This window comes from Pangasianodon hypophthalmus, chromosome 2, assembly GCF_027358585.1.
Source record: "Pangasianodon hypophthalmus isolate fPanHyp1 chromosome 2, fPanHyp1.pri, whole genome shotgun sequence".
Classification (NCBI taxonomy): Eukaryota; Metazoa; Chordata; class Actinopteri; order Siluriformes; family Pangasiidae; genus Pangasianodon; species Pangasianodon hypophthalmus.
Window position 1 is genome coordinate 23,240,787 of NC_069711.1, and position 15,342 is coordinate 23,256,128.

Genomic DNA, 15,342 nt, shown 5'->3' on the forward strand with positions numbered 1-15,342 from the left:
TAAATAATACATCAGTTACATAGAGAGAATGTAACTCCTATCAACACTTTTTCCTTATTTGGTTAAGATGCTGTTATCCAAGGCAACTTACAACTGAGAGAGGATACAACTAAGTCACTGTGGGTTAAGGGCCTTGCTCAAGGGCTCAACAGTGCCAACCTGGTGGTGCTGAGACTTGAACTCACAACCACCTGACCAGTAACCCAATGCATTAACCACTGAGCCTCCATTGCTGTAATCAGCTGTATATCAAGAACTGAAGAGGTGAGAATGGCAGTTACCATTTATCCTGTTTCCCCTGCTCTAGATCCTGTAACACACCCTCTTTACAAAGAACAGTGGTGTTCATTTCAGGGGTATCCTTTGCTGCACTGCATTACCTATGAAATCTATACATTGTTGACATATTAACACCTGTATATCTGTATTTACTAGAACTTTGTATTTACAAAACTAGACTTTGACCTCTTGATCACAAACCTCATACACTATCCAGTCCAAAGTGATGGGTGCCATTATAGTAATAAATTTTGCTTTTACAACAGATTATGTAAATTAAACAATGGTTGACTTTCGTTGTTGATTCAGGGCAAGACGAGGTGGAAATCCAGTGCTTTTCCTAGGAATGGAAAGACTTTTTTGAGCACTGAAAGCCATCTCAAGAGTTTTTCTGATAGAGAACCTGATGTAAGAGCCACTAAATCTCACTGCTCTGCACTTTTCCACCATAAAAGATTCCACATGTTTCCAGAAGTGAAGCATAAAATGTATCTACTAGAAGCATTACGTAACCTATAATGTCAGGAGACTGTGGCTATAATTATATATAACACGGTGAGTTGTGAGTGTAGCAGGTGAGTGTAGATCTCAAACTAGGTTTATTTCATTCATTCAAAACAAAACAAATCACAGGAAGTGTAAATTCACCTACTCATCACTCATTATCGAATGCTGGTCAGCAAATTAATCTCCAACTTGTTTAACATTATTCAATGTTCTAATTATTTGTATTTTTTTGTTAGCTGTTTTAAAAACCTTGGTCAACTTTGACCCATATAAATCTCTTAAACAGCATCTGGCACCAACAATAATTACAAATTTCTTTTATGTAATCATTCAGCTCTTAAACCAATGGAAGCATGGGCTGGTTATACAAAAGTTCTTTGGTTCCTTGGCCCAGCATTTGCTCTGGCACCACTGAGTAAGAGGATGACTATAGGAGAATTGAGAGGCTCAGGAAGGCCCAGGGCCTGTTACAGATTAACATGGGCAGTGTCTCTAGTTAGACAATGATTTAACTAAACTATTGACTAATCTATTGTATAAAAATGATCTTAGGAATCCTGAGGCAATGGCAGAAATGTGATTCTGTATTGTCATTAAAAAGAGACATGGCTCCATGTTGACCTGCAACCTTTTTTATGCAGGAAGTTCAGGTTATATAAATGAACCTGTTTAAGGCATACATGTCTGACCCAGTTTCCTCAATCAATACTCCCCACAGCTTTACCTATTTAATGCTGGAAAATGTGTGGAAGTGTTAATCATAACATAACTGTGCTTTAGTGCTTTCAGCAGATGCAATGGCTTTTTATTATTAAACTTGTTTACCTGACACCTTTACAGGTAATTGTCTCTGTTACAGATACTGTATACAGATGACTGTACATACTGTATAGTCATACTTACATAAAGATAACTTACTGGGAATAGACTTATTAATGTTAAGTAACCCCAAAGAAACTAGAAGTATCTGAATGTGATTATATGTACTTACATATCAAAATTATTTGCACATTAAAAAAGGAAAGAGAAAAGTGTCAGGATATTTTCTCATTTTATTATGTTTTACATATGATCAGAAACGTTCTTACAAACTGAAAAATTCAATCTGAGATTCATTTTCAATAAGTGTAGTAACCAGGTCAGGGTTATGGTGGATCTGAAGGCTAGACACTAGACAGCTAGCTGAGACAAGCTAATATACATGAGCTAAGAAAAATAGTGTATATCCAAATCATTAGGTATTTGAGAAACAGGGAGGGAGACTAAAAATAATTATACATAGTAATAACATCTTATCATCGCTGAGGGCTTGTTCCAGAATGAGTTCGTTTTTTACATCAACTCTTTGAATCATTTGAAACAGGGGCTCTTTTAGGTGAATGTTGGGAGCTGACTCACACATCTAATGAATACAGCTAAAAAGTCCTGTATTTCAATACAAAAACCAGCTGGTGTTTACTGGTTAATTGGTTACTTATGTTTTTTGTGGAAGTAATTTAGTTCAGTGGGCAGAAACCAGCAGAAGACCACCAGAACTGCAATGGCTTAAATTTGGAACGGGACATTCCTGCCCTACAGATGTAGTCCATTTCCATAGCTATGTGATTTTAAAACTGATTTTAAAAGGTTCTACTGGATTTAATGCAGTTTAATGCAGGAGGAATTCAGACCGTTTTCTACAGTAATTTTCTGTAGAGGAAAAATAACAGTTGAAAATCTTTTAAATGTGTTCTTGCAGGGTGAATATTGCAGTAAAGCCTGTGGGAGATTTGTTTGAGTTAAAAATGCTTATGAAAATGTAGTAAAAGTCAAAGATGACAGAAGTTGGAATATTTCTAAAGCAGAAGGTATTTCTAATATGTCATTTCTAATATCTCATGACACCAGTGAATATTGCTATTATTAAAATTTTTCCCATTACGGTCTACGAAGTAACTTGTAGAACAGTATTTTAAAAAACAAGGAAAAAATGTTCAACTCAATATCAAATGTATTACAACAAATTCTACCTGTTAAGCCTTTCTTAATGTTTGTGACACAAAACCAATTAGTGATGACAAAGACTTTACAGTAACAGGTATGTGGATGTAGACGAAGAAGAAAAAAAACTTGCATACTGTACATGCAATATGCTCCAAATAGCCTTCAACCTTGAATGTGTTTTCCTGTTTCCTGTGCCCACGTGTTCATTATCCTCTCTCCTGTTGCTTCTTAACATAAACGCCATTGTCTGAGCAGAATGTTTCATTTCACTGTCACTGCTAATAAGACATTTTAAAGCATTGTGGACCAAGCACAGCTATTAAACACAAAAACACATTGGCACGGGGTGTTTGTAATTTTGTTTGCCTCAGTGGGAGAGATTTTGTCCTCAAGAACATTAAGACCCACACACGCAAATGTAAATACACAAAAAAAGGGAGGGAGAGATAAACTAAGATAGATATACTCCACTAGAAAATGAGAGCCGTGGAGAAAAGCAACTGGAGAGAGAGTGCTGTGGAGACTTTGTGCAGGAAGCAGTGCCGCTGGACCTGATATGTGACCAGGAAGCAAGCCAATCAGGAATCAAACAGCGGGCGAGGAGAAACAGGAAAAGCTGCTGGTCTCCTGTCTGCTAAGAGTGTTTGCTCAGCCAGCTACCTCTCTTTCCCATGAGGTTCTGCTGGATCACAGCTGAGCTGGTGGATACTTACCCTTTACTGAACCAGGATTTGAACAAGGGAGGGAAAAAAACTGTTTAGTAGATAACAAAATAACAAACTATGGGTTTTGTTCTTGTCAAGTTTGCTTGGACACCCTGATGACCTGATAGCAGTATGGCATATATACAACAATCATACCTGTCTAAATTACATATTTCAATTACATTCAATAGCCCTAATATTTTAATGTACTTATTTTCTTTACACATTACAATAATATGGAATCTGTTGCTTACTAACAAAAAGTGATGTACTAAGACTATGTAGAATTGTGTTTACTAGCATCTCTTCAATTTCCTAGAGTTTGAACACAGTTTTAGTTTTTTTGTTGGTTCTGTGCCTGTGTGTTCACACACTCAGCATGGCCAAGCCAAACATTCTGCTGATAAAATCACTGATTAACATATCATTTGGACAAATCACTTCTCTTTTGCTCGGGAACCAGACTTGGCAATTCACGTTGCAAAAGGAAATGAGAGTTTTTTTGAACACTTGAAGGGAGCCAAAAAAACAAAAAGAGTCAGTAAAAGAAGACCACCTAAGGAAGCATACACATGTAAGAAAGTGCTGTGGGAATACAGCGAAAAAGCCTTGGGTATGTTTAAAACTATATATACATACATATTTCCATATTAAAAATGATGGTTTCAAATAATTAAATGTTTTGTAAACATATAAATATAGAGTATATTGTAAAAAAAATAATAATAATAAAAAAATTAAAAAAATAAAAAAAATAAAAAAAATTTAAAGAGCACACAACAGTAAAAACAACAACAAAAACTTATATCAAATCAGCATTTGGCATGACCGACCCTTGATCAGTTCTCTTAGGTGAACTGTGTTGCAGGAAATTGGCTGGTTGGTTTTTACAAGAATCTCTTCTGCATACTTTTTTTTCACACTTGCTCATATTTGTGCGTGTCACGGCATGGTCATAATGTTCAGCTCAGTCTCTGAAGACCATAACATCTGTGGCTACTACTGTAAATGTGGCTACTGGACATGAATCAGACAGTTAACATGTACTTCATTTCACTAATGATATTCTTTATAGATGTAAAATCTAAAATGTAATGTAGGAAATCTAACCTCCTCACAGCCCCAGGGTCCCTGGTTCGAGCCTGATCTCAGGTTACTGTTCGTACATACAGCTCATGTTCTCCCCATGTCCACATGGGCCTTCTCTGGGTCGTGCAGATTCCTCTCACCTCTCTAAACCATGCTGATAGGTGGTTTGACTACGCCAAATTGCCCTAGGTGTGAATGCATGTGCAATTGTTTTTGTGTGTGTGTGTGTGTGTGTGCATAGTGACCTGTGATGGTGTGTTCCCTCACTGGTTCCTGTCAACTTTAACATGCATGTCATTACATTTTTTTTAAATGCAAAATAAATTTCCTCAGACACCTTCGTTAATTTTACTCAAGTAATTTTTTTTTTTAAACAACACTGCTGAGAGCCAACAAATCATCTGGTTCATATGGGTTTGGGGCTTTTTTTATCCATATGAAGATTAATTTAGTTCAAAAACCTAAAGAGCCAAAAGTATGTGTGTGTGTGTGTGTGCATGTGTTTATGTGTGTGTAATAAGGAAGGCTGCAGATGCTTTTGTATTGACCGCAATAACAGCAGTGTAGGTGCCAAACATGAATTCCTTGACCAGTTCATCTGCATCTGTCGTAAGACAAATTGTCCATTGTTTCATCCTCGTGTTGTTTTTTCCCTTTAAACAGTGAAGCTGCTGCAGATGTTCCAGGGTTTCTTTCTCCTTCCTCTTATCCCATTTTTTCATAAACACACACACACACACACACACACACATACGCAAAACAGAGCTAATGTTTTACAGACATATCTTCAGAGTGACTTGGAGGCACCATAATGGCGCCAAAACATTAAGAGTCATACAGGAAATGACCCTATTGTTTTCATGATCCCTTCTGATCCCATGCTCCTTTTGCTCAATACTGTTAAGGTAGCACACTTCAATCCAAACAGCACTTATAGCAGAAGTGGTGCTGCATCCAGTCTTCTTAAAAACCCAATCCTAAAATAGTTCCTGTTATAACAGATGTACTATGATTACATAAAATCTACACAGCCCTGGTAAAATGGCAGGTTTTGTGATGTAAAAAATGAAACCAGCATAAATCATGTCAGAACTTTTCCCACCTTTTACGTGATATGGAAACCAACAAAATGCAAGTGAAAATCAAACTGAAATAGTTTAGGGGAAAAAATAATCTGGTTGCATAAGTATGCATTCCCTTTTATAATTAACCACTCTCATTCAAAATTATGGTCAAAAGTAATTATCATGCACCCGTCATCAATGAAGTAATTGTGAGTAACCATAAATTAAGATCAGCTGTTTCTGTAGGATTTTCTTGACATCTTCTTGGTTTCATCAGACTGCCGAAGCCGTGGTCCGCAAAGTGCATAAAAAGCATTACAGGGGCATTACCAAGAACATTACGTCCCTCCAAAATTTATGTGAGGACAAGACCAAAAATATCAGGGAAGCTGCCAAGAGACCTAATGTGAGGACAAGATTAAAACATATCAGGAAAGCTGCCAAGAGACCTGCGGTAACATTAAAGGAGCTGCAGGAATATTTGCCAAGTACTGGTCACTCCCTGCATGTGAGAACAATCTTTTGTATTCTTCACATGTCTAGGCAGCGGGGTAGGGTGGCCAGACAGAAGCCCTTTCTCGTTAAAAATAACATTTGATGACGTCAAGGTAGAACTTTTTGGCCTAATTCTAAAAGATATGTTTGCTGCAAAAATACTGCAGCTTATAACCTAAAGAACACCATAACCATGTTGAAGCATGGTGATGGCAGCATCATGCTATGGGGCTGCTTCTCTTCAGCTGGGACTGGGGCTCTTGTCAAAATAGAGGGAATCATGGATAGCTCCAAATACCAAGCTGAAGATGAAAAATGTAAACTTTGAGCATGATAATGACCCAAAATATGAATCCAGGTCAACAAAGGGATGGCTTCAGAAGAAGAAGATGGAATGGCCCACGCAGAGCCCAGATCTAAAACCTATCACAAACCCATGGAGTGACTTGAAGAGGGCTGTGCACAGGAGATCCCCTCACAATTTGGTAGATCTAGGGTGGTTTTGCAAGATAGAGTGGTATAACATTTGCTAAATGAAGATATGCTAAGTTGGTAGACTCTTACCTAACAAGACTAAGTGCTGGATTACAAGCAAAAGATGCTTTAACAAAGTATTAGTAAAGGGGTGTGCACACTTTTACCAGGATATTGTAAGTTTTTTTTCTTCTAAAGCGTTTCTACCGTATTTGTTTTTCACTTGAGTTTTGTTGGTTGCTATATCACATTAAAGGTGGGCAAGATCTGACATGATTTATCTTGGTTTAATTTTCTCATTATAAAACCTGCAATATTAACAGGGCTGTGTAGACTTCTTATATCCACTGTGTCATACATCTCATGTGCTCATGTGCACATGGTCACTTCTGCACACTGACAGAGAGGCATAGTTTGCTATAGCCAATCAAATGGTTTGTCAAATGATTGACATTTTCATAATATGATTTCTATTTAATTAGATATCTATTTGGTTTATAAGTAAGTTTGATATCTAAGTGGTACAAATAACTGTTTGGCAGAGATAACTTACAACAATTTTTCAACATTTTTCTGCTTGTGGTTGTTGACTTGCACTTGTTTAAACCTCCAAGCCAGTGTTTACACGAACTAATTTCTTGTTCCGTGATTACAGTAAAATTTGGCCAATTTTGTATCTAAATAGTTTTTATCTAAACAGACATTAGACATTAATCAGTTACAAGAAGTTCATGTTATTTTTTCTGACTCACATTTAATAGCTACAACTAAGATGTTTGTTCTGATATGTTATAAACAGTTGTATCAGTGATGGAATAAATACTGTATATACAGTATGTGGGGCAAACTATTTTACACATACACACACACACACACACACACACTGGCATTTGCTTTCATGATTTCGAATCACATAATGCTCTGCTGGGTTCATGCCATGCTTCCGCTAAATACCAAATATGCTAAACAGTTTAAACAAAAAAAAAAAACTCCTAAACTTATGGTTCTGTCATCTGCCCTTTTGTGAAATTTGTACTTTGGACAATGCATACTTAGTCTTTTAGTTTCTTCACCAAATGCATGGATTAAAAAAAAATGCTTGAGTAAATAATCCATCTCATTCTGTTAATGATCAGGTGTCCATGTGTCAATGAAGCAGGTTGAAAAATATCAGCTTAAGGAGATCAAATCTAGAGGGTGTTTCACTCTGTGTAATCACCTGACATGACTGTCACTGATGAATCTGACTGAATCAACAGTCTGGGCTAAAAGAAATCAGCTCAAGCCTTGCTTCTTCATACCAAATCCAAAATAATCTACATTAGTTAACAGCAAATAATATGGCATGGATGTCTAAAAGTATGATGTCTTTTTGCTGAGTTGTATTTATTTTGTATTTAAAGAAGGTTAACCTATTTATTGTTAAAGCAGGGTACATTCACAAATCCTAGATGTAAGAAATGCGACAGGACTTTTAAGGCACCGATAGCAGTCGGGAAAATGCCACTTTGACCTTGTGTTTGCACTAAGAGGGGGTTAGAAGTGATTGCAAACTTAATGCAATTGTGGACCAGTGTGCAATTCAGTAATCCCTCTGCACTGGCAGATTTTGTATGTTGCACAACTTGTTGTACTGCTTCATCCACATCAGTGCAGGTGTAATAATTTCTGACTATGAAAATAACCACTGAACAGGAAGAGTAAAGAGCAAGAGCAATAAACCACCATTATAGCACCCATGCTTACACCTCAAGAAAAATTAATGTAGCACAGAGTCTTTAATCACACCTTACTGCATAACACATTGGTCCTATGCTTAAGAAGTGAAGGGTGATTACATTCATGAACTTTAGATCACATTTGCAGAGTTAAATACAGTGTGGTGTCTAACATATGAATGATTCTTGTGAGGAGCCGGAAGCCCATGTAGAGCTGGATGTGGTTATCTTGTTACTCATTAACTTATTCCTCAGGTGACAAGTTAAAGGCACACCTCGAGCAACCTTTGCACAACATGCCTCCATTTTATTCCTTTGGAAACATCTGGCTAAATGGAGTTTTTGGAGTGCTAAAATGTGAATTATTGAAGATTTCTCTCTCTGTTATATTTAGAGAGACTGAAGGATCAACGCTCAGGTAGGTAGCTACCTTATTGTATTTAGTTGTCACATGACTATTTACATAAATGGTGTTATATTCAATATTTAAATATGTATCATTTACATATTACTATACTGTCTTTTCCATTAATTAAATACTATTCATATTGTGACTGAAAAATAGGAATTAAATGAATGCAAAACTTGTATGTACTATAAAAGATTAAGAAAGTTAAGCAGCTTCTTACTCAAAACCCTGACAACATGACGCAGGATCTCATTGCATATTCTCATTGATATTATCCTGCTCAACTGTGACTTGATAAGGCTGCGGAAATAGATAGAAGCGATGGTATCACGTGTCTCAGTGTATGCTGCTGTTACTCATAATGTGTTAACTATAAACACAATATGCTTGGTAAAATCCAATGACTCTTCATCTTCGATCACAACAAGACAAGCGCTAGGAAAGCTGGACTCTAACCTGGAGTTTAACTACAGACATATGGAAGCTGGTTTACAATTATTCTGCTGGGTTTATGGGAAGAATTTACGGTATTTCCTGTCATATGATATTATAGACTGTGGACAGCAGAGGTGGTGAAAGGTAGGGGTCATGATTATTTTTCACCTGTACTGTTGCTTTGTGGTAAACACGATGATGATTAAATGTGTATCGTTAAGTGGTTTCTATCTCCTTGCATGATTTATGCAGCGTTTTCAAAAACAGAGCCTCTTTAGGAGATCTCACCAACTTGACAAAGTGACAATGACAATACAAAGTCCCAATGACAATGTAATCACTATTGAGTCTGATTAGCACTAAGAAAGAAGGAGTTTCACTTGGGGGAAGGGCAATAAACCTGTTGAGTGCTGTTGAGGAGGTCAAGTGAAGGACTTTGTCATATCTCTGTATGTTGCTTGATCTTAGACATGTGTAAAAAGCACTACCAGTTTGTTCTGTAAATGATATACTGAGATAAAGTACCTACATGAATGGCATTTTCAGTTAGTGTTCAAGCACAGGCAGACTGTAAAAGCCTAGCGTTTGTCCTTCCTGATCATTACATAAAGACATGCTCACTGTTTATGATTTTCCTACTCAGACACAAATGCAAAACAAAAAAAAAAACACACATGGATACTCCCACACACACCCTCAACCACTCACACTTGGTGGTGTTTTGGACCAAGAGTTTTTGTTGTGTTGAGGCAACCTTAAGGCAGGAAGATAAATGTGAGCTCCAGACAAGTGTTTACAGCCAACATGCTGACACTGAATAGTGAGAGAAAGAGAGAGAGGAAAGGCCCTAAGAACACAAGCAGAGTTTGTGAACAATGGCTCCTTGGCTAAGAGAAGAAAGAGGGGAAAAAACATTTTAAAAAAAATACACTGGTGTGAACTCCTACATTACTCTCAAAAGCTTTATGATTTTTTCCCATAGTGCACTGCACATAATATACAGAATACATAATATGCAGTTGATTTGACTAATCAAGACTTAAATTGGCCCATAAAATGATGCATAAAATGCCATTTGTATCCCACTGATATTACACTGACAAATAAATTATGTCCGCAATTTAAACATAGGTAAAGTGTCAATCTATGTGCATATTTAACACAACATTCAATCAACGCTGTTACCTGAACACAGTTACACCTATGAAATGTTTGGACTATTTCATATATCACATGTTCAGGAAGTTATTAATTATTAATTGACATGTAATTGTTTGATTTAAAAAAGGAAATCATTACAGTGTTCTTAATGTTGTCATGTTATTAGCATGGATGCTAGTTAATCACATTTTGTGTTACTACTATTCTAAAAACTCAACCCTTTTACTTATTCACTTGCAACTTGCCAGCAAAACCTTGTAAATATTATATTGTTGCATGATATGGGATGAAACATTGCTTTGAATGGTAAAATGCATGTTTTCTTAGTTTAATTATTGAAAAATGATAAAAGGACAATCATTGAATCACCAGATTAGTCTAGAAAAACAACTCCTTATTTCTGAAAACAGCCCCTTATAGATATCTCTCTAATCAGCTTTAAAGATCTCATATTGCTATTTTACTTCGACAGGAAACAGTAGAGGATGTGCTCTGTAGCTTTTACTCTGTTTACGCTCTTCAGTCTCTGGGCCTCATGTTTATGCCACACACTCGCAACTGTGGGGCCCTGTGTGGGCGACACAGAGAAGGTGAGTGAGAAACAGCTTCCCCACTCCCCCTTTTATTCACAAGCCATGAAAATCACGGCCACATTAGGAACATCCTGTTTGCATTCATGTGTTTCCTGTTTTCAACAACAGGCATTAGCTGTAGTGTATACCAGCTGAGGAAAAGTATAATATGTGTAGTTTTATTTATGATAATGTAATGATAGACCTGTCTGATGACAGTGTTTTTAAAATTATTAGTCACGAGTAAAACTGTTAGAGTTTGACCAAACTTTAAACAATATAATAATTGATGTCTTGAAATTTTGGAGTTATTGGTTTTTTCAAACACAAGTCTCATTATTTAACTTCAAGTGGTTCTATTGGTTTGTTCTACTGGTTGGTTGGTGCAGTATTTTTATTATTTCTATATTGCTAGTGCAGATTCAGTGGTGTTTAATAGGAAATTTTTTTTCTTTCGAAATCTCCAACATAAGTGACTCAGCTCAGCTTTTTAGCGATCTATGAGATGATGAGCAAGATGGTGTTGATGATGGTATTAGCATGAAAGTTGAAGTTTTGGAAGCTGATCTGTTTGAGCAGAGTGTACAGACGAGGAGGTGAGAGAGCTCGAAGGACTAAAGGAATAAAGCTCTGCTGCATCAGCCTAGGGCAGAGATGGAGAAAGGGATAAATTCCACTGGCACCACTATCAGCAAGTAGTCAAACAGCTTTGTGGGTGATGTAGGAAACTGACAATAGACCAAATTGTTGATGAAAGAAGTTTAAACCAAAAATGTAAACTCAGAATTTAATCATTAAATTTTTTTTTGCACATGTTGATTAGAAATGCTGATATACAAGTCATTCAGGGAGGATTTTTCCTCTAATTACAACTCAGATTGTTTGCATTTCAACCTATAATGCAACCCTATAACCCCAATCTTAAGTCACATTGTTACTTTCTCAGGCTACACTTGATTGCAGCAGACGTAACCTCATGTCTGTACCCCAGCAAATATGGCCAAATGTGACTGAGCTGGACCTATCGGAGAACCACCTAAGTTTATTACGCACTAAAGCCCTGAAGAAGTTGAGGCACTTTGACCATTTGAGCAAGCTCAATTTATCAGGGAATTACCTCCCCCTGCTGGTAAAGCAGCACTTCTACCACTTCCCTTCTCTGGAAATACTGGACCTCAGTGGATGCAAGTTGGTGGCAATTGAGCCTGGGGCTCTGCTCAGCTTCCCCAGACTGCAAAAGCTGTTTCTAGGTAACAATGAACTCCAAACCCCAATGTCTGCTGTACTTCAAGATCATGGATGGGTTGAGGTTGTAGATCACGCCAGTAATCTTCAAGCAAGTGACAGAACCAAAGAGGTGGTGCAAGTTGGTGCCAGTGATTGTAGGAAGGAGAGACATTCTGGTGATGGTATGTGTTTTTTGTTTTTTTTTGCTACAGCTTGTCACATCTTGTGCAAGATGCAGTTTATTATTAACCTGCTTTTCTGACAATTTCAGATAATTTCAGACTTTATCTTTGTCGTTCTATTGCCACAGCCTTCAACATGGCCACCCACAGTCTATTCCTACGTAAACTACTGGTAGAAACCTTGGAGACCACCACAACCAAAAATATAACAGGTTCGAATTAGAATATTATAGTCAATTTTCCATAATTGTTCTGAAAAGAACTACAGAGTAACCTCCTTTTTCACTTTTTCCTCATTGTCCTATGTCCACAGATACCAATGAAAAAAGGTCTTCAGACAGCTGGAAGTACCTTGTGGCAGCTCTGGTGACAGCCATCAGTCTCTCTGTGCTCATTGCCATAGGGGCAAAGTGTAAACTCCTCCATCGGTATATAGCCAGCTACAGGCACTCGAGGCTCAGTGAGGGGGACGGAGTCAGTCAATGTGACCCTGCAGGTTTTGAGGTGGGATTCTCCAACCAAGGTAACATCCCAAATTCAGACACATCAAATGGGAACATGGAGGATGATGATGGATTCATTGAAGACAACTACATTCAAGCAAGTGAGAGGGAAAGAGCAGCACGAGAGGCCGAACACTGGCAGGAGGAGGATGAGGATGAGGATATGGAAGAGTTCAGCATTGGATAAACAAAACCATGAGCTGAGTGTGACGTGTGTGTGGGACTGTTGTTTTTAATCCCATTCCTGCCTACTCCTGAAGAAATCTGACTAATTCTACCTGTTCCCACAGTTAATATTGTTTGCACTTGCATTTGAAATTTTCTGATGAACTTAGTTGCCAAAATATAAACTATTTGACAACTATTTTGAATATAGTTGTTGGTCAGTAACTTATACCATTATGACCCTGACCAGGATAAACCAGTTACTGATGATGAATGAATGAAAGCATAAAATGTCACACAGGGCCACATAAGCACCACTCAAACACTGTATATGATCTCATGGTAATGTTAATGAGCCTTTCGATGTCCCACAACCTTCATATCTGACTTCCCGCTCCCGCCCACAAGAAAGTAGAAATGATTGCTGGATGCTGCAGGAGCCCAGTCCCTAGAGGTTTTCTACCATGAGATGGATTATGATAACTAGCAGCAGGACTTGATTAGCCTACAAATGACCTTTATTTTTTTTAAACATCTAGTTTAATGATTTTCATACTTTAACATTAATATTTTGCGTAATGATTGAATGGCCTACATGCCATCTCTTCATGTTTTGCTAAGTTTTTCAGTCTAAATTAATAAAAGCAATATCGCCATACAGTATATCCGCTGATCTCGGTGCGTGCTTTCGCATTGTCTAAGTCAAAGTTATTATATTTATTGAGCTTTTATAGTTATTAATCTGTGTTTGACTGTTCAATTAAACTGAATGGGTTTAATCCAAACTTCAATAATTCAAAAACTAGTCAGCCTAAAAATAATATCAAATTGTATCTAATGTATTATGTTGGTGGAAAGCCTCCGTGGCTACAATACATGCTGAAAAAACAGTAGAAACCCTCATAGAATTTGTAATGGTTATAATGGGAATTGTATTGGTTTTAATGGAAACTGTAATGGTTCTTGTGGGTCTCTACTGGTAACTTGTTGCCTTTTACTAGTGGCATGTTATGTCTAGTGGATACCATTAAGGACCAGTAATGGTAATGGTAATGGTTTCAATGGTTAGCTGATGGTTTGTAATGGCATTTGTAGTGGAAACCATTAGAATTTCTGTGATGGTTTCTATTTATTTTTTTTTTCAGCAGTGATATTATTGCACACCTTCAAATAATGAGCCTAATACCTGAATAGTTGGATTGTGTTCAGATAGGGTCAGTGGAATTTATTTTACACTTATAGGGGTGCCTTTACAGAAAGTTTGACAACACCTGCTGGTCGAAGCAAAAGGTTACATACAACCCAGCTAACCATTTTTTGCTTAGCACAGCGTCCTTTGGCACTAAGAATGTTCAGTCTGTCAGGTTTTCTGATGTTCTACTCTTCTATAAACGTTAAAGCATTACTGCCACATTTTTACTTGTAGTAACACTAACATTTAGTTTCCAGAGTGTTAGTTTTAAGTTCTAATTCAGAGTTCTAATAACATTGTATCGTAACGCTTCAGTTTAAGCTTCATGGCTTTTAAAAGGCTTAACTATGACAAACAGGCTTCATAGTCAGATGTCACATGACACACTGTGGTCGCTTTCACTACCACTTACCGCACTGATTCGATTCTTTTGAACCAAACCGTTTACATGAATCGAGCTGTGGAAGGTTTTAAATTAATTGATTCTCCAGTCAGAGAAATCTTTCCAAAATTTAGATCCTGGAATTGCGAGATTGTAATTTATAAGATGTTGAGCCATACACATTTGACTCTCAAAGCATATGTGTGTGTGTGTGCATATATATATATATATATATATATATATATATATATATATATATATGCACACACAAAATTGAAAATAACTGATAATAACTGATCATGTCATTCTTATAAATCTTACAGGTCTCGAGAAATTGCATACCTACAACGTGTCTTTGATATATTGTGCATATATCATAACAGTAATACTAATACTGCTGTTACAATTCACAAGACAAATTCCACAGAATATTATTAAACTGGGTTACATTTACATTTATGGCTTACAGCAGACATTTTTATTATATTTAAATGTTTCAATAGTCTATTACATATTACTTCATTGCGAGCTTGCATCATAGTGATACATAGATAAAATAAATAACAATTAATATGTAAAATAATTCTGTAATATATAATATTATATATAACAGAATATGTACATATGGCAGATGTTACACCTTTCAAATGCCTTCATTTCCACTTCCATTGTTCATTTAACCCCTTTAAACAGGCCATTATATGCAAAAGTCTGCATTTAATTCTATAAATTGATATTCTATAATTCGCATTATTGTCACTAATATAGAATTAATTCTATAATTGCACTGTAAAAACAAAA

General features: G+C 36.7%; 1 protein-coding gene across 4 annotated transcripts; it reads left to right on the plus strand.

The window, feature by feature from the left end:
- The first annotated feature begins 8,581 nt into the window (after positions 1-8,581).
- c2h1orf210 (chromosome 2 C1orf210 homolog) lies at positions 8,582-13,630 on the plus strand. Of its 4 annotated transcripts, XM_026933544.3 has the most exons (6): positions 8,594-8,731; positions 9,276-9,301; positions 10,791-10,908; positions 11,837-12,299; positions 12,428-12,511; positions 12,613-13,630. In XM_026933544.3, exons 3-6 carry the CDS (start codon positions 10,804-10,806, stop codon positions 12,987-12,989), a joined length of 1,029 nt encoding a protein of 342 aa, XP_026789345.3. In that variant the 5' UTR covers positions 8,594-8,731; positions 9,276-9,301; positions 10,791-10,803; the 3' UTR covers positions 12,990-13,630. The 4 variants fall into 4 exon arrangements, with proteins under 4 accessions (XP_026789344.3, XP_034156363.2, XP_026789345.3 ...); XM_026933543.3 differs by lacking the exon at positions 9,276-9,301 and having other exon boundaries at positions 8,582-8,731; XM_053232208.1 differs by lacking the exon at positions 8,594-8,731 and having other exon boundaries at positions 8,782-9,301.
- Positions 13,631-15,342: the final 1,712 nt, after the last annotated feature.